Source organism: Herpailurus yagouaroundi, unplaced genomic scaffold (assembly GCF_014898765.1).
Source record: "Herpailurus yagouaroundi ecotype Mexico unplaced genomic scaffold, PumYag 163, whole genome shotgun sequence".
Taxonomy (NCBI): domain Eukaryota; kingdom Metazoa; phylum Chordata; class Mammalia; order Carnivora; family Felidae; genus Herpailurus; species Herpailurus yagouaroundi.
In genome coordinates this window covers 50,265,348-50,287,244 of record NW_024412404.1, presented here as the reverse complement: position 1 = coordinate 50,287,244, position 21,897 = coordinate 50,265,348, and the positions used below count along the sequence as shown (strand labels likewise).

The 21,897-nt window shown below is 47.9% G+C and overlaps 1 protein-coding gene across 5 annotated transcripts in view; it reads right to left on the bottom strand.

Moving 5' to 3' along the window:
• The window catches only part of VTI1A (vesicle transport through interaction with t-SNAREs 1A), a 352,044-nt gene that overhangs the window by 3,994 nt on the left and 326,153 nt on the right, over positions 1-21,897 (bottom strand). The window contains exon 9 of one of the 5 annotated variants that reach the window (XM_040486444.1): positions 17,889-18,804. The exons of the other annotated variants lie outside the window; for them this stretch is intronic. Within the exon in view, the coding sequence (XP_040342378.1) occupies positions 18,786-18,804 (19 nt within the window). The 3' untranslated portion in view covers positions 17,889-18,785. Of the gene's footprint in view, positions 1-17,888; positions 18,805-21,897 lie in introns of those variants that run through there. 5 annotated transcript variants of the gene reach the window in all.

Sequence of the window (21,897 nt, the reverse complement as noted above, 5' to 3'; positions counted from 1 at the left end):
AGAAGCAAGTGTCAAACTCGCAGCTCAGGCTGTGAAACCGTCATCTGTCACTGGGGCTCACTGCTCGGTTACGCCAGGAGGAAACGTTACGTTTGCTCCGTAACAAAAAAAAAAAAAAAAAAAAAAGAGATGAAAATGAAAATTACAGAGTACCCGAGCACCTTATGTGCTTTGCTTGGTGGGCCCTCACCTCTGGGGATTCCAGGGGCCCAAATATAAGCCAATGTGAATGACGGGGAACTGGCAGGTCAGGAGGAGACCCAGAGCAGAGACACGTGCTCCAAGATGCTTGCAGAGAGTTTCCAATGAAGTTGCCTCACAGCGTGTTAGCTCAGTCTGAGAAAAGGGGTTGAGTGACAGAATGCTTTGTTGAGACTGTCAAAGGGGACCCAGGTCAAGTGGCCTGACACACACACATCCCCCCCCCCACCCAGCCTCCTACAGAACCCACCACAGCAATAGAGCGGCTGGCGGTAGAGGCAACCGTCCCTGTGCCTAACACCCCACAGCAAATCCCATCGGCCTGTTCCTGCAAATATCAAGCAGAAAAAGGTCTGCTGTCTTAGTCTCACGGAGACCCTGCCCTCCTACTTTTGTATCTCTGTGAAGAAACCTTTGGAGGGTGCTGACAGGCTTTTCTAGCTTCCGGATGAGTTTCTTTCTCATCGGAAGGAAGGAAGACATCCTTGTGGCTTCAGCTGGATTTCTCCTCGCCCACCCCCTCCTTCTCCAAACCTAAATGGATGGATGGAGAGACGGTCACATCAGACAAGCCCCCTCCCCCGTGGCCCCCTGGAAGGACTAGCATCCCTGCCTCCTGACAGGTTACAAAATGATCACATTTGCTGACACGTCTTCCGCAAAACTGCTTTAGTGCCTGTGTCCACTTTCCTCGAAGGAGATGAATGGTCTGCTCGGTCCTCATTTATCACGGAAGGCTCAGCTAAGATCTGTCTCGTTTATTTCTTCCCTTCCCCACTAGAAAGGCTGCGCCCTGACATTAATTCTTCTGCCATGACAGCTAATTCAGACTTAACAGGCCATATTTACTCAGGAGGCAGGAAGATTCTCTGTCCCCCAAATAAATAAATAGAAACAGGACTTCACGCCTTGTTAAAGTGAGGCTAATTATGAACACTGATCGGTGCTACTTGGTGGCTTGATTTAAAACCCAAATTGATTTTTTCCCCCTCTTCTCTGGAAGGGGGCAGAAGTCTTCAGAGCAGGCTCTACACATCCCGTTGGCCCAAGTCACTGTCACAATCTCTATTTACCACAGTCATCTGCGTCAGACTTGCAGAGGAAATCAGCAAAATTGAAACTCAGCAGTGAAACAGATTAAAAGCATGAAAACTCTTTAAAATTCTGCCTTAAGTAATATACGGTAGTGTATCTCTCGGTTGACAACCATTTTATTTGTGGGTTGAGGGCCCCAAGGCATCCATGATGCTAATTTATAAAGGATTAACCGCGGGTGTTACTTGTTTAATCTGAAGCATGGTTAGCAAAATGAATACACAGGAATCCCTGAATCCTCAGCTCTTCCCTGGCCTTCCAAATTGGGCTTCCCTCATCTCAAGGCCAACAGGGGTGTGATTCCCCCACAGTCATTCTTCACAGCTTATATGTTTAATTCACTCAGCACATAACCGATCCCAGGAGAGCCTGACCTCTCTGCTGGGGTCACAGACATTCAGAAAGACCGAACTGTCCACTCACTCCTTGGTGTGTCCGGAGCCCGGAGCCGTCTCCTCTACAGCCCCAGCACACACAGGACAGTTGCTGGCACACCGCACTCAAAAGAGACCCACCCGAAGGATGATCATCAAAGAACACAGCTCCTGTAATTGTAATGGGTCCATTCAAGGGTGAACGGAGGAGAAACCTGCGCAAACTCAATATGCAGGAAAAACGCAGGGAGTCCGCACAGAAAAGGCTGAAGTTACAAGTTGAAGCAAACCCCCCAAAGAGGCAACTTCATGCCATATGCCTTCTCCGAGCGCTGCTGGGTCTTCTCCCTGAAGCTAAGAGAAGGAACGGTCCTCGCGGAACGGAGGCGGGCGGTGGAGGATGTGCGCAGGAGAGAGCACTTGCTTTCAAACCAAGGGCTGGCAGATCTTTAGGACAAAGCGTGTAGAAGGGGGGGTGGGGGAAGAGTTGGAGCAGACAAGAGTTGGAAGTAAGCTTGACTCAGGCTAGCAACCCAGCTTTGGACCTCAAAGGTGTTATAGGTTGATATGGTGCCTCTAAGGACCAGAAAAGGGAGCTGCTGGGGCCCGTGAATGGATAGGAACCAGCCAGCCCGGAGCAGGGGAACAAAGGCTGGCATTGGCGGGCCCCATCTGTGAGGAAGCCTGGAGTACAGTCACAGCCAGGGGCGGCTGGCAGGTATTGCTGTAGGCAAAGCAGAAAGGAACAGGGAGTTTGCAGAGAATCAGAAAAACAAGCCGGGAGAGGGGTTCCCAGCTAGCGAGCCAGGGAAGGAACTTTGGGGAAGCCTGAAGTAACTTCTTTCTAACTTTGGGCAACCGGGGGCTTTACGTTCAGCTAGGTCGGCAGCAAGCTGTCTTAATCTCCCTTTTGAAAATGCAAAGTGTGTTTACCCAGTAAATAATTTAAGAAAGAATATACACTTGAAAGAAGACATCCATTGAAACAGCCAGGCTAAATTGCCTCCGGGCAAAAACTTGTGCATTTGCATGCTGCATTCTATTAAGTGAGCACACTGTGGCTTTAAAAGAACGCAGAGCCAAATTAAAAGGAATGTGGGCCCGAAACATCAAGGATTCTCCAAGTTTACATTATGAATCACAGTGCTGTTGATACAAGATGAATTAACCATTTACTTTGAGGCTGAACTCACAAAGTACTATTGAAAATACTGATCCCCGTGTGGAACCCTGGGAGCGGCTAATCTTTCCATTGCCAGTCTCCTCCCCTTCTGGAAACAAGCTCCTGCGTGTGGCAGCGGGATCGAGGGGACTGGGTAGAGAGGGGGCAGGCGGGCGTGGCACGTGGTGCGGTTCTCTCTCCTGCTTGAGAAGCCCGGAAATTCCAGTCGCAGGAGGCGTCACCCTGTTCTCTACTTCTAGGCACAGACGGCTCTCACCTGTCCCTTGAAGTTAGGTGCAGCCACGTGACTTGCGTTAAGTCAACGAAATGTGAGCAGAAGTGCTGGCTGTCACTCCCATGCCAGGGGGTGGCATCTGACTTGCAGTGTTTGACTCTCAGCTGGCTCTTCCCTTGCCATTCTCATTCAGGAGGCTGTATGTTTCAGGAGTGGAGTTACAGGACGGCGGGCACTGCTCCTGCCTGGATCCCCGACTCATCACATGGAACACCACTGCCCAGGAGACTCCCCTGGACTCGCAGCAGAGTTGTCTTAAGACGATGAAAAATGGCTTAATGAGATGGGATGCACCCACGTGACTTAGGCCATTCCGACCGAGTGTGTCCCAGGAGCCTGGCTTCGAATGCTGCGTCACCTGGATCATATGGGGTGTGGATGTTAGGCCTGGATCTGCTGCAGCCGTTTTGTTTCCACAAGGGGAGCCATCCCGAGAAGCTGACCCGCGGAGGATAGCGCAGTAGAAAGAATGGCAGAGAAATGGAACCCTGGTCCTGAAAACATGGTGAAACCCTGTATCAAACGACCCTTCCTCTGGACTTTGGGTTAGATGAGAAAAAAGTTAACTTAATTTCTCCAGTTAGTTTGAGTTAGGTCTTCTGTTATTTGAGACCTAAAGGCATTGTTAGGTTGATTCACCCAGATTCCAAAACCAAGTCCTTGATCTACAGCGTGTCGTTCCCACTGCTTCCATGAAGAATTTCCTGACCGTGACCTTGTCTGACTCTTGTACTTCCCTGTGCATCCCTTATCACACAGTTTTATGATTTTCTGTTTCTGTGCGGGTTTCTCCAATAAAAAGTAGACTCTAGGGTCTGACTCTCCTTTGTCTTTTGTATTCCTAGTGTCTCAAACAGAGGTTGGCACAGACATTCTCAAAAATGTGCTTGCTGAATGCATGAAGGAGAGGCTCTACCTACAAGGGCTCCTCTGAAGGTTTATGTTGTGTGCTTCCTGGTTTCTAAGGGCTGCGCGTAGATGAGCACAGCTTTAGGAGTTAGCTATTAGCCACCCTCCCATTAAGGATGCCAGCAGTGTCCAAACTCTTTTGCAAGCCTGCATTCATTAGCTGGAGAGTGCCCGACACTCCATAGGTTCAGTGCCCCGTCCTGCACAGGCTTTCCTGCCTGGCCAACGGGCCTGAATAATGATGCCCCACCTCTGGGGTCTGACAGAACAGGAACAACGAGCAGAACGATTAGCAATCATGAGAGCATGGGGTAAACTGTGCCGAGGAGTCTGCACCTGTGTCTCTCTGGGAAGTTCTCAAAAACACGGGCCAAGGGAAAGGCTCTCTAAGTTCGATATCAAATTCAACGTTAGCGTTCACCAGAAAGAAATGCAAACAGGAATAGGGGATATGGTTCCTTGTCATCAGCCTGTAACATTAACTTGAATTTGAAGCATCGTTTTCAAAGCTGGGCACACGGTTGCATCTGAGCTAGAGTTGTATGGTTGTTCTGCTCCCCTGATACGTGGCCATCCAGGGTCTTCTGTATTCTGCATCTTTGGGAAGTATCCTCAGGCTCACCCCAAGAGTTCAGGTAGGGTTGACCCCAATTCTCTGATTCCACAGGTAGACATATGACCCAGGCAGGCCCAGGTAATCACAGCTCTCTATTCCTTGCACAAGTATTTGTTCAGGAACTGGCACGTCACCGGAGCCAGATAGAGACCTCTGGGGATTTTTTTTTTTTTTTTTTCTGGAAAGTCAAGAAAAAGGTACTCTCTTTACTGGGATTGATTGTAGGGACAATGGAAGCCTAGAACAGCCAGAGGCCATTCTTATCACCCTGCAGGATGGCAACCTGCCTGAAAGATGCCAACATGGAGGAACACAGTGTCCAGAGATGAGGAAAAGAGATTGATTCCTAAAAGCATTATTTGGACCCTTGGATCCTGCTGCGTGCAGGAAGAGTCACACTGAAACTTCCCAGTCACAGGAGTCAAACACTTTCCTTTGGATTTCAGCAAGTTTGGTTGAGACTTCTCTCACTTCAACCATACTGATTTTACTGAGGTGCAGTGTCCCTCTCCACCCCACCCCATTCATGTCCACCCAGAACCTCAGAAGGTGACTGCAGTTGGAAATAGGGTCTTTGCAGATGTAATCTGTTAAGGATCTTGAGATAAAATTAGGGTGGTGTAGGGTGGGCCCTGGATCCAGTGACTGGTGTTTTTATAGGAAGACAGGACACAGAAAGACACAGGGAATAAGGCCATGTGAGAGGTTGGTAGCAGAGACTGAAGAGGTTTGGCTATAAGCCAAGGAATGCCTGGGGCCACAGAATCTGGAAGAGGTAAGGAAGGATTCTTCTCTAGAGCCCTCAGAAGGAACATGGCCCTGCTGACTCCTTGATTTCAGACGTCAAGACCCTAGAACTGTGACAGAATAAATTGCTGTCGTTTTAAGCCACTCAGTTTGTGATACTTCATTATGGCAACCCCAGGACACAGATACACGGGAGTTTTGGATCCAGAACAGGATATGGACCTGGCCATCTTGGCTTGGTCTTTCTGAGGACTGGTCTCCATGTCTCCACCCACGTTTCCAAGGCTGCATCACATATTCACTTTGGGACTGTACAAAGTCTTCCTCTAAGGGCAGGAGAGTCCCAGCCTGGTTCCCTGGAAATTTTGACCCGAGCTGTGGGGCCCCTAATCTTTAGGAGCTGTTGTTTCTTTCATCTCAGAATGAGAATTTCCATTCATGAACAGAGCGGGCAGCTGCCCAAAGCCACATGGGATGGGGGACCTGAGAGGACTTGTCTCATAAGACTCCTGCCTCTGGGATAAGACATTTAAAACAGGAGGAGAACCAGGGCACCTGGGTGGCTCAGTCGGTTGAACATCTGACTCTCGATTTCGGCGCAGGTCATGATCCCGGGGTGGTGGGATCAAGTCCCATGGCAGGCTCTACCCTGAGTGTGGAGCCTGCCTGAGAGTCTCTCCCTCGCTCCCTCTGCCCCTCTCCCCTGCTCGTGCATGCGTGTGCACGCTCTCTCTCTCTCTCTCTCTCTCTCTCAAATAAAAATAAATAAATAAATAATTTTAAAAAATTAAAACAAAAATAAGAGGAAAACCAGATGTCATCTCTGGGCCAACGTACTAAGCCATCACCCACCATTCATTGTCCACACTTCCTGACCTAAGTTGAGGAGAAGTGGGTTATCCGGCAGCCCTGAGGGAACAGGGCACAGGAGGGATACATTTTGATAGGTGGAGAAAGGAGCACACTCCAGCGAGGAACCCAGGAGACAGGGACGGGTGCCTGAGCCCTGGCACACCTAGGTTAGGTCCTGAGTGAGGACCAGAGTAGCTTAGCCCCACTTCCAAATTTCTACTTAGTTCAACAGGGATCAGCAACTGTCTTCTTGTAAAGGGACGAGGGAGCAAATGCATTAGTTTACAAAGGACCACACACTGGGGGCTTCAACAACAGAAATTTCTTGGTCTCACAGTTCTGGAGGCTAGAAGCTAGAGACGGAGGTGTTGGCAGGTTGGCTCCTCCAAAGGCGGAGGGAGAATCTGTTCCACGCCTCTCCCCTGCTGTTGGTGGTGCGCTGGCAATATTTGGGGTGCCTGTGTCACCCTGATCTCCGTCTAGGTGATGGCCGTCTCCCTGTGCGTGTATCTGTGCCCGAGTTTCTTCTTTTTATAAGGACGCTATTCCTACTGCATTAGGGGAGCACCCTGCTGTAGTATGCCTCATCTTAACCAGTAACGTCAGCCTATTTCCCAATAAGGTCACGTCCCACGGTCCTGGGGTTAGGGCTTCGACACATGAACTTGGGGGGCCAGAGGGTCAGAGGAGAACACACTTCAACTCATGACACTAATATTCAGGCTTTGTGGACCATGCGGTCTCTGTTGTAAGTGCTAGCTTTGCCCTTTGTGGCACGAAGGCGGCCCTAGACAACGTAAGCGGGCAAGGGTAGCTGTGTTCAAAGAAAACTTCCTTTTAGGAAACGGGAGTTTGAGTTTCATATACTTTTCATACGTCAAAAAAATTATTTTGATTTTTTTCAATCATTTAAAAACGTAAAGGGGGGGCACCTGGGTGGCTCAGTCGGTTGAGGGTCCGCCTTCAGCTCAAGTCAGGATCTCGTGGTTCCTGAGTTCGAGCCCCACATGGGGCTCTGTGCTGTCAGCCTGTCAGCACAGAGCCCACTTCGGATCCTCCGTCCCCCTCTCTCTGCCCCTCTCCCACTTGCGCTCTCCCGAAAATAAATATTAAAAAAAAGAAACAATGTAAAGTGATTTTGGTCCTGTGGGCCATACAAAACCAGGCAGTGGGCTAACTACAGTTTGCTCGCTCCTGGTCTAACAGCTAAAAGCTACGGAAGGCTGGCCCTTTTCTGCTGGAGAACAGGGTGGTCCTCGGGCCACGCACAGACAGGTATGGCCGGTTTGGCCAAGTCCTTCCGAAGAAAAAAGGTAACACGAGAGTCGCAGCCCTGTGGGAGCTCAGGGTGTCACGATGAGCAATCAATCACAGAAACCTGACAACAAAGGCCATCATTAGAGCAATGCCAGTGCAGGCCAATTTGTTGTGTGGATTTGCCTGGGGTGGGTTTCAGTTCCTTCCCAAGCAACTTCGGCTCCCCCAACCACAGGGAGACGGGGATTAGTTCATTAAAGATGGTAAGGCACTTTGGAAGGTAAAAGCCCTTTACATGCGTGCGGTCGGCAAATAATGCTGTGAGAGAGGATGCCATTTCAGGAAAAGTGAGAGGAGGGAAGAAAGTTGTCTAGAGGTCGGAGAAGTTGCCTGGGAAACTTCCAGAGGCTGGTTGGGAAGGCGGAGGGAGGCAGCAGTCCAGGAGGCCGCAGCCTCCTCAAGCTCGCCAAGCTTCTTGTTTCCACAGGCTGGCGTCTATCTGGGCCTCACAGCGACTCTCTCCCCAGCAGGGCTTCCTTCTCTCTGAGGTGGCCGCATGGACATCAAAGGCGGGAGGAGGGGGTCCCGTTGGCTGGCTCGGGGATGCCTTCCCAGCCTGGGAAGGCAGCCAGCAAGTACCTGTCAGAGCTCACTGATAAGACCGACGGGTTTTGATCAGTAATCTGCGGTTACGTTGCGCTCTGTTGCCAAATGTGGACATCAAATTTCAGCTGGGGCACCACGGCCACCGCCATTCTCAAATATGGACTCCACCATGGCAAGGGGCCTGGAGGGTGGCTTTGCTGGTGACTGGGCTTTCAGATAGAATCAAAGTGCTTAGAAAAAACTTGAAAGGAATGAAATAATGATGCTCTAGAAACGCATGATATACTTAAACCCTCACAGGTTTGCAGACCGCTAGAGCTGGCGGAGGTCTCCACACCCCGGGCAGGACTCTTGGTTACAGAGGTGAGGACCCTGTGGCCCTGACAGGCGAAGGGATGTGTCCAAGGTCAACCATTTGGGGGACAGTTGGGCCTTCAGACCCCCCAGGCCCATTCTTGTTTCACAGTAATGCTCAGGCTCATCCGAGCGGCCAGGGCCACCATGGCGACGGCACGCGATGGCACTTCACAAACACGCTGCTTCTGAGGGGGCCCGTTCGACAAAATCAAGAAACACGACCTGGTGCATGCGTGACGGAAGACAGTGGCTCCCCAATTCCAGACTGAAGCTGAAGCCATAAACAAAGAGTAACACGGAAGGCTCCTTCTCCCCAAAAACGAGATTACACAATTTAAAGGACTGCCCGTTTCTTTGAGATTCTGTCCTGTCCACCGTTCCCATGTTCAAGTTCAAATGCCCTTCCTTTTACGGTGTGATGGTGATAGTAGATGGTAGGTTTTTGCCTCGATGACCCTATTGGGACATTGGAAATACACTCTCTCCTTGGAAGTTAGTCTCTCTTACTCGGCAAAATAAAAAGTGGACAATCCTCTGTCCTCTCCAAAAATAAAAAATAAAAAGATAAGTCCCAATCAGAGAACCATGAAAGTTTTCGAATCTCGGAGCTAGAAAATCTGACCCAGCTGGACTCTCTGGGGATTCTTCCTCAGGCCTCGGCGGGGTGGTGTCCCTGGTGATGGGGGCAATGCCTCATCAAGGACTGAGCACAGACATAGCCACATCACACCTGCAGCTCGTACTCACTGGGCATTTACTCTGGGCCAGGTGCTGTTCTGGCCTCTTCTACACTTTGTTGAACCTTCACAACAATCCTGTGACATGGAGACTATTCTCATCCCCACTTTCGCCAAGGCCTCAAATCACCCCCCTAATCTTATCTTCCACCCCTGCAGGACACCCCAATACTATGGTGGTTATTGATATAATCGGTTTGTCTTACGTCTTCTACCAGACTCTTCTTGGTTGTTTGAAGGGCAAGTCGTTGAAGTCTTCATCTTTTTTTTTTTAATCTTTTTTAATGTTTATTTATTCTTGACAGAGACACAGAGCGTGAGCAGAGGAGGGGCAGAGAGAGAGGGAGACACAGAATCCGAAACAGGCTCCAGGCTCTGAGCTGTCAGTACAGAGCCCGACGCGGGGCTCGAACCCACAAACCGTGAGATCGTGGCCTGAGCCAAAGTCGGACGCCCAACTGACTGAGCCACCCAGGGACCCCTGAAATCTTCATCTTTATATGCTTCTCCATAGACAGAATAATGGGGTATGCTAGTTAATTTTGTTGAAAGTACAGAATGCTAATTAACCAAAGTCAACTCTTTTCTTAGTGCCCAGTGTAAATGCACAGTAAATGATTAAGATGATATTCATTAAAAAAAAAATTTTTTTTTTAAATTTTTTAACGTTTATTTATTTTTGAGACAGAGACAGAGCATGAATGGGGCAGGGTCAGAGAGAGAGGGAGACACAGAATCTGAAACAGGCTCCAGGCTCTGAGCTGTCAGAACAGAGCCCGACGCGGGACTCGAACTCACAGACTGCGAGATCATGACCTGAGCTGAAGTCGGACGCTTAACTGGCTGAGCCACCCAGGTGCCACCCTAAAAAATTTTTTTAATGTTTATTTATTTCTGAGACAGAGAGAGACAGAACATGAGTGGGGAAGGGGCAGACAGAGAGGGAGACACAGATTCCAAAGCAGGCTCCAGGCTCTGAGCTGTCAGCACAGAGCCCGACGTGGGGCTGGAACTCACAAACCGTGAGATCATGACCTGAGCCAAAGTCGGTCGCTCAACCGACTGAGCTGCCCAGGCACCCCTAGATGAGGTTCATTTTTATTCAGTAGCATATTTCATCAGTTTTCTTCAGTTATGGGCACATTGGCCGTTGTCCTCTCTGCCTCTCTCTTCTAGGTAAATGCATGATCACCTGATCCCTCCTTGAATTCGGGGGAAAAAGGGAATGGCAATTGTCCTCTCACAACTGCCTGTCCCCCAGTGACCTCGAACAGCATGATTTTTTATTATGTCTACATCACCTATCCTACAGATGAGGGAATATACCCTAGGAAGATGCCCGATCTGCAGAAGATTTAATCTAATGCATCTGTCGGAATAGACTGCCTGACAGAAAAAAGCAGGTGAGAGAATTAGCTAGACGCACTGTGTGATCTTGGGAAAGGTCTAAAAGTCTCTTTTCATCCATGAAATGTAATAAAGGAATCTCTCCCAAGCATTCTCGGCACAGGGTGTGGGCAGCACACAGGACTGTGTTCTAGACACTCTTAAAAAGGCAGGGTGTCCTTTTGTGGTCTTGGATGTCTATTGCATGTGTGATGTCATTTAATGTCACAATGATCCTGACTTATGACAACCCAGATTTGGTGGCTCAGGCCTAACCAGGGAGAAGCCAAGGCCCACTTCAGATGTAGCCGTGGTCAAGTTCTCAGCACAAGGCAGCCTATCACGATGACAGGCCAGGATGACCCCTTTCCCAGCTCCCAGTTTAGGTGCTTCTCCCCCACGCCCGCCCCCTCCTGCTGGGTGCCCTGAGGTTCCCCACTCCCACTGGGTCCTGCCCCTGTATTGTGAGCAGCCTCACTGCCCTGCTCAGCTGGCTACCTGCCGTTCCTCCTGGCTTGGGGGCCCCCCCCACCCTTCCATCCTCCAGAGAAGCCATTCGGACAGAAGTCGATCAGCTCCTTTCATTTCTGGAGCCAAACTGCCCGGATTCGAACCCAGGATCTGCCACACACCAGCTGTGCAAGTTGCTTCATTATTTCTCGGAGGTTAAGTCCTTTTGCCACGTTTGCGTGAGAAGGTGAAAATGTTCTTATTTTATGGTGTGATGGTGATAGTAGATGGCAGTGTTCTTCCCAGTGTCCCCGCCTGGACATTGGGAATGTACTCTCTCTCTGGAAACTACTCTCTCCTGGCAGCACAGAATGTGGACAATCCTCCTTTGGTCCTCTACTGAAAAAGAGAAACAAAAGCACCAACGCAAGGAATCTGGAAGTTCCAAAGAACCACTGCTTCGGTTTCCTCATTAGAAAAAAAATGGAACGGGGGTGATTTCAGCTCAGGTCAAGATCCCAGGGTCATGGGTTTGAGCCCTGCTTAAGATTCTTTCTCTTTCTCTCTCCCTCTGCCTCTCTCCCCCACTCGTGCTCTCTCTCTCTCAAATAAACAAATAAATAAATGGCCAGTAATAGCAGTACCTCAATGAATTACATTAATAAGTTAATTCCACATGAAGGTCTTAGGTCAGCACTTGGTAATAGTAACTGCTCAGTATGTAAGTATAAGAATTATTATTATTCTGCTCTATTAGGACTCACAGATTTCCCCACAATGTGCCCTGTACCTCTTTCCTGTTTGGCTGCTCCCCCTCCAGTAGACAGATCCCCCCGCCCCCCCCTCCCCCCGCCCCCACCTCAGGTGCCTTGGCCTGGAAAGCCTGCAGATTTCTCTCCAATTCCTGCAGGGCGCATCCTGCTGCTGACCCTGATTAGCTTGCCTCGGTGGGTCCAGGCTTGAGCCACGCTCCCGGTAGCCCCATCTTCAGCAGCTACTAAGTTACCCAGGAAGGTGGAGGCTGCCTCTTCCGGCTCTGTTATAGTTTCCCTGGGGACACCCCCTGGCAGCCGAGATGCCTCTTTGGAAACATGGCTGGTTGAGATTGCATTGGTGGAGACGCAGCTGCCTCGGCTTTTGTGATGAGCTCTAACATTATTTCTCTGCAAGATATGATGTTAGATACTTATCTCCTAATTGTGATGGATTTACACCTTTTTTCTTTCTGGATGTCAGGAGGAAGGAACATTTTGGCAGTGGTTTATCAGCTACCTGCATCTCTGTCAACTCTTGAGGGATGTGGTTACAATTTCTAGATTATGACTTTTCTGTCTTGTCCAGATTTCGCTCTGTGGCAAGCTGAATGATATCTGAATCATATCCCCGTGGTGCCGGTTCTGAGGCTGCTTCTCCTCAGTCCTTTTCCCGTTCCTTTATTGCTTTTCTCTGCAGCATAGAGAGGCTGCTACCTGCCGCCATGTCACTCTGTGTCGACTGGCTTCCCGCCGCATTCAGCCAATGGGAGGCACTGGGAGGACACCGGGGGTGGGAGGCAGAGAGAAGCCAGGGTATTCTTCCCTTTCTTTGCCTTCTCTGCAGCTCCGTTTCTACTGTGGCTCCTGACAGGCCTCTATATTTCCAGCCTCCATCAGGTGACCTCATTCTTGGGCTCCGGGCATCCTGCTCTGCCCCTGGTCCCTCCATTCCATTCCATTCCATTCCATTCCATTCCATTCCATTCCATTCGACCTCCTGCTGGTGCTAATCCCTGGGCTACTCTGTTTTCCTGGCCGGAGAGCACATGATGCCCCCCGAGAGTCGTGCACCGTGTGCTCAAACTTATGACATGTCCTTCATAATCTTTTCCCTTACGCTGATTTTTACATACCCCAGAGCAGCATTAATCATTTTAGAGCAGGGAAACTCCAGGTTAAGAAGGCCTCCTCTGAAGGCTTAACCATCAGCAGGATGGTTGACTCATAGCTCTTTGTGGGGGAGGAGGCTGGGGTGGGGTGATGATCAGATCGCAGGATCTCCAGGTCTGTGCCAGGTGAAGCCACGTCACCTGCTGGCCTGACAACACGTGTTATTCTAACTGTTATTCTATCCAGTCCAAGGGCATCAGGAGTGGGGACTGGGAGAACCCGGAGTGCCTGACTGTTTTCTAGACTGGCGGGGCGGGGGGAGGTGGGGGGCGTGCTGCTCCTGCTTGCCACGGGGCTCAAAGTGGGCTTCGCACAGCTGGATCTTCTGATTTGCCAACAGAAGCCAGAAATTGTGTTCTTTCTGTGAAACCTCCAAGTTTTAAACATTGGCAACCAAGTAAAAGTTTTCCAAAGCACCGAGTGGCCAAACAAAGCACATCTGTCTGTGGGGCAGAGCGGGCCTGTGGGTGTTCAGTCTGTGACCTCTGACTGGTTATTAAGGAACAAATGAAAAGGAAGGGGGTGGGTGGGTGAGAGCATCTTGCCCTACTACTGTACTGGGGATTCCCTTGGAGGCCCTCCTGACCCTGCAGAAGTGTGAAGTTCAACCTCGAGAGAAGCATCAATAACCAGGGTCTACACTGAGTGTATCCAGCTTAGCCCATAACCGATTCCTAACTACCGGGTCGAAGGCCAGCGAGAGGTCAACAGAAGCCACAAACCAGCTTGTGTGTGCCTTGCGGACCTCTCACAAGGTGATGAAAAGCACAGGCAGAGGTCGGCCGGACCCCACATCTGCAGCCCCCTTGACCTTCACAGCCTGCAGAATGCACAGAAGAGCCCAGCTGGTGATTCTCATGGAGGATGGTGTGCCTCTTACGTGCAACATCTTATAAGCCAGTAGGCCTGGGATGGGAAACCAAGCGGTTTCTATTGGAGGGTAAGTGGCAAAGAGGGACTTGCAGTCTACCGAGTGATCTTGTGAAAAACAAGTAAATGTGCCTCAGTTTCCCCATCTCTAAAATAGTGGTAAATACATGTGACCCAAGCACTCCTGATGCTGAGGACTATGCCTTTGGACTTGATAAAAAGATAGAACATAAATTGCTGAGTAGAGTGGCCTTCGAACATATTCTCAGGTTCTTTATTTAGCTGCAACGCAGAGAAAAACCAACCCTTACTTAGGAGGGATCTTTACAGAACTGAGCCAAAAAGCAGCCTGAATGTTACAAAGGGGGAGCCACTTTTTTTCCCTGTCATCCTTTGGAGGGACTGCCCTCAAGCTCCTTGGCCTTAATTTTCAAAAGTGGATGGTGGAATCCACCCTTTAACTGGCTACCAGACAACACGAAGGCGCCTAATTACCAATATAAGGCGGTGCCACCCAGGTCCTTGCCAGAGGGAACAACCTCAAAGTTCCCTGCCGACCCTCTGTCAGAAGTCCAGCGGAGAGATACGGGGTTGATCGAGGAGCTTCATGGAGGGGGTCCATCTCTCCTGGAGACACTAGGGTCTCTCTCTGGAGCAGCAGAGCCCCCGGGGGGGGGCCATCTGGATGGTGGTGTTTAGGTTCGCACATGCGCTCTCACCTGTTTCTTGGCGCGATGCCGCTGGCATGCACAGAGGAACAGTAAGAAACAGCCCTGTGGAGCTCATATTTCCTGTAAGGATGCTCTTGAACATGTTGTTTATTACCCTGCACAGCGTGTGTCCCTGCAATGAGGTCCCATGGGAAGGTGTTCTTTCTCGTCGGGGTAGGGGAAAGAGCCATGTTTTTATCTTATGGATATTGACTCATGTAACTGAAACCATCTTCCTCTTCAACTTGACTGCCAGGATGCCTAGAGATAGATTTGTGGCCCACCTCTCACAAATGTATAGGCTGTTCCAAGTGTGTGTGCTAACCTCACTCCTGGCTTCATTTTATATAGAGAAAATCTATTGTATATATTTAGGTAATTTGCTATAAATCCTTTTGGGACCAAGACAGGTTTACACATAGGCACCGAAGAATGAAGGCAACGAAAGGAATTCACATCCTCGTGGGTTGGCTACTTTAATGACTCTGGCTTGATTTTTCCTCTTAGCCCCAAAGAATTCTATAGCATGTGATACTTGGAAGGCGAGTTCGCACGTTTACGAAAACAATAGGATTTTTCCATTTTTCCCTTGAATCTCCTTTCGTGGCGAGCACGGGGAGATTCCCAGAACAAACCAACTTGGGACTGGGGGCCCCTGGGTTTCTCCTTAGCCAAGTGCAGTGGATCGCGGGTCCCTTTTGTTCCGGGATTTACTTCAATTGTCTTAACAACATGGACCTCTTTTGTGAAACTCGAAGGCGTTCCCAGCGAATGTTGGCTGCAAACACACGAGCTGAAATGTTACCACGGTCACGGCTCTTCCTTGAACAATCTAACGCATATTTCTCTCTGTATATATTTGGTTTTTCAGATGCTTTCAAGCCCAGAAAACAATCATAGCTGAGGCCATTTCTGAGATGGCAACTAAAAGAACCTACTCGGAGACAGATAAAAATAATGAGAATCTTTCTGTCAGGAAAGATTTAGAAAATATCACTGGCATTATTAAAATTTAATTTTTTACTCGGCTTTTTGGTTCCCCTTTCCGGTGATAACGAGCAGGACTGCACACCTCTGCCTTGCTGGTACTTGTTTTGTGCAATAAATTCAGCCTTCCAGTCTGAAGACATTTCAGACAACAGTTTTGACTGCTATAGGCTTATTTTTTACCCTGTGCTCTGCTTTGAGTCTTCTTATAAAAACCAGTTCATGAGATAATTTTCCACAAGGCCAGTGGAACTAATAAAAATCAATTTTGCCCAACTGGTTCAGAGAAATCTTGGGAATAGCTAAGGCAGAGCTGAAAAAAAAAAAAAAAAAGGAAAAAAAAAAGAATCAATGTATTCACTAATGGTTTACTTGATAGAGAACTATCAAATTAGCTGACAGGAGATGCTTGGCTGTAGGAATTCTCCTTTCGGCCTGAACAGAACACCTTTTAAGAGTCTAGGAGAAGCTTTTCTTCCCAGTGGTTGGAGATACTAGAGAGCAGTAATTCTGAGCTGCCCATGCCTTGGGTGACAACATGGCTGACTTCAGGCCTGACAGATGGTAACCTCGGCTGCAGCCTTGTCAGACCCTCTTTTTATGCAGACAAACTGGTCTTATGAACAGGTGGGCTGAGTTTTACAGAATTTTCTCCCAGGCTACAGGATCAGTGGGCTAGGGACCGAGTGCATTCAGATACATCGGGTTCTTGAGACAACCTCGTTGTACCTCCGCCATGACCCCCGAGTTTGGCTTCTTGCCAATGGAAGTAGGCTTCCAAACGGGGCACCTCTTTTATATTCTGGAAATGAGCAGCGTGGGGTGGCATGCAGAACACTTTCTCGGAAACACATGCCTTAACTACCTCCTATATTTCATTAGTTTGTGATACTAGTTGATATGGCCAAAGACAAATGGCAAGCCTTTGTGCAGGGGGGAAAAAAAGACTGGAAGGAAACGTAGCTAAGCGTTACCAGTGTTTGTATGTGGGTGGTAGGTGTTTTTCTATCTTTAGGTAATTGTACATTTTCTCCAACTGTTGATTATTATGTATATAATTATTATTTAAAATACCACTCACCTAAGAATTGAGTAAATTGAAAAAGGAAACATAATTTATTCACAATGTTACAAGAGAGGGAATGTGTGAGAAAAAGAAAAATAATGGTAAAGTTTATTTTTTATCTTTTTTTGTGCCTTATGGTATTTTAAGTACTTTACACAAATTCTTTTAAATCTCATAGGAGATCTATGACAAAGGTGTCAATGTTGTTGTTTTCTAGAGGAAACTGAGGCTTAGGGAGGTTAATTAAAAAATTTTTTTTAAATGTTTTTATTATTTATTTTTGAGACAGAGAGAGACAGAGCGTGAGCAGGGGAGAGGCAGAGAGAGAGGGAGACACAGAATCTGAAGCAGGCTCCAGGCTCTGAGCTGTCAGCACAGAGCCCGACGTGGGGCTTGAACTCATGGACCATGAGATCATGACCTGAGCTGAAGCCGGATGCTTAACGGACTGAGCCACACACCCAGCCGCCAAAAAAAAATTTTTTTTTAATGAGCCACACAACCAGCCGCCAAAAAAAAAATTTTTTTTTTAATGTTTATTTATCATTGAGAGACAGAGAGAGACAGAGTATAAGCAGGGGAGGGCAGAGAGAGGGGGAGACACAGAATCCGAAGCAGGCTCCAGGCCCCGAGCGGTCAGCACAGAGCTCGACGCGGGGCTTGAACTCACAAAACGCAAGATCACGGAATGTGCCGAAGTCAGACCCTTAACCGACTGAGCCACCCGGGCGCCCCTTTAGGGAGGTTAATTTGCCCACGATCACACAGCAAGTCAGTGGCAAAGTTGGTATTTAATATCAGGTCTGATTTCAAAGACCATGTACCATGCATGGTGTGAGGAGCAATCTCTGGCATTATGTTGCATCTACATTCTGGCTCATTTTGCATTTATGAATAAAATCAGGGATAACAACATCTGTTCTTTTTTTCCCCTACCTTATAGGTTCTTGTGATGTTCAAATTAGATCATGCATGTAAAAACAGAAAATGCAAAGTTTTGCTCAAAGGAATATGGTGATATGATAATATTTCATGTAACACCAGTGAATTGAGACTGGCCACAAATGTTATTCGGATACTGATAATTCTCAAAGAAAAAGTACGCTGGGGCGCCGGGGTGGCTCAGTCGGTTAAGCATCTGACTTCGGCTCAGGTCACGATCTCACAGCTCGTGGGTTCCAGCCCCGCGTTGGGCTCTGTGCTGACAGCTTGGAGCCTGGGGCCTGCTTTGGATTCTGTGTCTGCCTCTCTCTTTCTCTGGCCTTCCCCCTGCTCATGCTCTCTCTCTCTCTCTCAAAAATAAATAAACATTAAAAAACAGAAAAAAAATACTAGAATACAATTAATACTAAAACTACATTGAACAAATTTGTTCTTGATGATTCAGAAGGTGTCAGAGGATCTTGAACTATTGTACTCAGCATAAAGACCACCAATTTTCTTGCCCATTATATATTAGCTAAAAAGCAAAGGTTGTTAAGTAGTATGTATACTATGACCCCGATTTTGCAAAAAGAAAAATACACACATAAGCTTAAAGTAATGATTGCGGCTAAGTGTTGGGATCACGGAGATTAAAAAAAAAAAAAAATCTCACATTTTCCAAATTAGTTTCTGTAACGAATTATGTGCTTATTTTTACAATCAGACTCAGTCCCTGCATACATACACAAAAACATCACCTTCTTCCTTGGATACGATTGCAAAATAAATTCTGAGCTTTGTGGTTGTTTGAATTCTGGTGAAATAAAAGTTTCTTTGGAATGCATTTCAAATCTTAAAATGAGGAGGGCAGACACCTCGTTTTCTTTACCCAAGTCGGGCTCGGTTCTCTTGAGGGTTTCTGCCACATGCAACTTGACTGCGAATCATCAGAGGTCAAGAAACAAGAGACAACACAGTGCACTCCGAGAACAAGAAAACCTGCCGGGGACTGCCATGATGTTGACAGGACAGTAGTGCCTGGTCTGATTTCTAGAATGACCTGATCATCTGCATGGTGCTCTGAAGGGGACCCGGGCCTCTGGTCTAAGACACAAGCAGCAGCTTAGCAGAAAGGTGTCGCCCTGTTTGGAAAAACAAGGCCTGGTTCAGATTTCAAGCAGTGCCACCAAGGAAGCTATTTTTAAGTATCTAATTGCATTTGTAGCATCTGGCATTTTGCACGCTCCATTTTTATGACTTCAGCATGATCCATGTTCCCTAAGACAAACAAACAAAAGAAAGATCAAGTGTGGGACACTGGGAGTCATGTTGAATATTCCCAGTATAGAAATATTATAATATGCCCTGGAGATTATTCCAGGGCCAAATAAAACATTACCCAACGTACAGAACGTCAGAATGAGGACTGCTTGGCAGTGGAGGAGAGCAGGGATTTACTTCATTTATTAGGCCAGTACACAGCCTCAGATGCTAACATGCCCTGATAGGAAATGCCAACATTTCAACTTGAATCAAGACTGGAGCCCATAACATCGACACTTTGCCTTTCAGCAGAAGATCACAAACAGCACAAATCTGGGTTTCTTGTACTAATTGGGGAGGTTTTCTAATTTGCTTATGATAGCTGCCTCGTGTCGAGCTAATCTTCCTCCAGTTACCTCCTAACACTGTCTGAAATAATCCGCTTACTCCTGGTCTGTCCGCAGTACTTTATATCAAATAACGCTCGCTTCCTTCACGCAGCTGCAGCAAAAGGCAGCCGCAGCCCCGGCCCTGGGCTTTCTCGCGTGTGACAGGGACCGTGGCCGCCTCTACAGGCAGGAGCGGCCTGGGGCCCAGGAACAAGGGTGCAGCAACGCTTTGGGATGAGTTAGAAGGACGGGATGTGTGCTAAACGGCGCTAATTAACAACCCAAGGCAGAACCTGATAACTGTTTTGAAAAGACTGCGGCTGATAATTTTGCTTTCTCAGACAGGCAGGCAAAATATTTCGGGGTGTTCACCAGCCTATGTGCTTAGTACTCTCAACGTCCCAACTTGGTTTAAGAAGACCTTTTTTTCCCTAGATATAGGCGCCCCCCCCCCCCGCCCCTTTTAAAGGTTCACGTAAACACTTAATGATCGAGCCAGGAGGCTTCGCTGATATGGACGGGCAATGCCACTGTGGTAGCATCACTGCCCTTGTCTGGACTCAGCTTTCATGTGTTAGAGTTTTAAAAGAATTTTAGGGAAGGAGATGTTTTAGTTTTCATAAAGCAGAACGGCTTTGAGTTCTGAGGCTCGTAAAACGTGCTGTAAGTGCACGTGTGTGAAAATCCCCAGCCAACAGAATCCGTGCTGGGCTGCGGGTGAAGCATGGTACCCGGGTGAGAGCCAGGCTCCCATCCCCGGGGAGCTTGGCTGTGTGACCTTAGGGAGAACACAGTCCCCTTCTGGGCCCCCATTTCCTTCTCCGCAAAGTGTTGGGGGTGTGCAAGTGCGTAAGAACTGAGGGGATTCTAAGCTTCCCTCTGCCACTAAGAGTCTAAAGTCATTAACTGAAAGGTGTTTGCTCATTTTCCTATAAATGTGTCGATTCCAAACTTTTTTTTTTTTTAACATTTATTTTTGAGAGACAGAGACAGAGCAGGAGCAGGGGAGAGGCAAAGAGAGAAGGAGACACAGAATTCGAAGCAGGTTCCAGGCTTCGAGCTGTCAGCACAGAGCCCGACGCGGAGCTCGAACCCGTGAACCACCAGATCGTGACCTGAGCCGAAGCCGGACGCTCAACTGGCCGAGCCCCCCCGGGCGACCCTAAATGTGTCTGTTCTAAACCAGCAGACCCAGCACTTCTCCCTCCCTTGCATGCAACACATATTTGAAAACATTTTTCCTCACATTTTCAGAGGTTCCTGAAGAGGGAAAAAGTTACATTGTTTAATCCTACTTTTATTAGAAAACAGACCGAGAACCGTGATCGGGAAGGTATCTGTACCCAAAGTGGGGGCGGGGGGATGGGAGGGGAAGGAAAAAAGCGGCTTGCCTTCAAGTGCCTTGTGGAAATGTATAAAACAAGCAGCGAGATAGTCCTTTGCCAAACACTGTCATAAATTTTTTATTTGGCAGCTAACGTTCTCACTGGTTTTCTTGGCAGCAATTGGGACCTTTAGCAAGAAAGGTGCAGGAGAAAAATACCTTGTTTAGAGATGTTTTCAACACTTTCTGGGATTTTTCAGAACTTCTGCCTGCAGCACATTTTTACAACTATGGTCTCCAATCACCTGATGAGTGGGTGGTGGGGTTTAAACTTTTTTCTTTAAAAAAAAAAAAAAAAAAGAGAATAGAGAGAGAAAAAGTGAACAAGCAGAGGTACTCCCCTCTGGCCTTCCACTGAGCCCGTCTTTCTTATTTTTCGTGGTAGGCATTTCTGATATTCAAGTGCTTCGTCTTCTCTGTCTAGACAAAAAACTGAAAGTAATATCAGGATGTACCTTTTGTTGGGCCTGATACTATCTATATTGTATTCCCAGATGACAGAGATTAAATGAAAGTGAAACAAGCTGACAACTAGCCCATTTTTCTTCAACAGTTCTGTCGAAAACAGGTCCCACCTGTTGCCTTTGGGTCAGTTCATGGGCAAAAAGGCTGCCTTGAATTTCAGCGGGCGTAAGCCCACGCAGAGAAGACTTGGGGGTCAAACTCTAGAGGGTGGAACGAACAAAAGGATGAGGTCTTTCGTTACAATCACATCCTGCAGACTTTACACAAATACACATTTTATTTTATGTACTTAGGTTTTTAAAGATCTTTTTTTAAAAGTATTTTATTGTATTTTTATTTTTTATTATTTTTTAAATGTTTGTTTATTTTTGAGAGAGAGAGAGAGAGTGCACAAGCAGGGGCGGGGCAGAGACAGGAGACAGAGGATCTGAAGTGGGCTCTGTGCTGACAGAAGACAGCCCGCTATGGGGCTGCAACTCATGAACTGTGAGATCATGACCTGAGCTGAAGTTGGACGCTTAACCAAATGAGCCACCCAGGCACCCCTTCTTTTTAAGTAAACTCCACACCCAGTGTGGGGCTCGAACTCACAACCCCGAAATCAAGAGTCACATCCACTGACCGAGCCAGGCTGGCACCCCCAAACACGCACTTAATAGAGAGTAGCAAAACTCCTTTCTACTGGGGGACTGCCAGAAACTGGGGGATTGCCAGTAGGACTGCCAATGAGTGAAGAGGTCGGTAAGTTCACTCTCCCTGAACAAGTATAAAACTGGACAATTGTTAAAACAATCCTCTCAGTGCTCTGGATAATGAGCAAAGGCAACAAAGAAATTGAGAAGTGTTTATTCATAGAAAGCTGGGAGAACT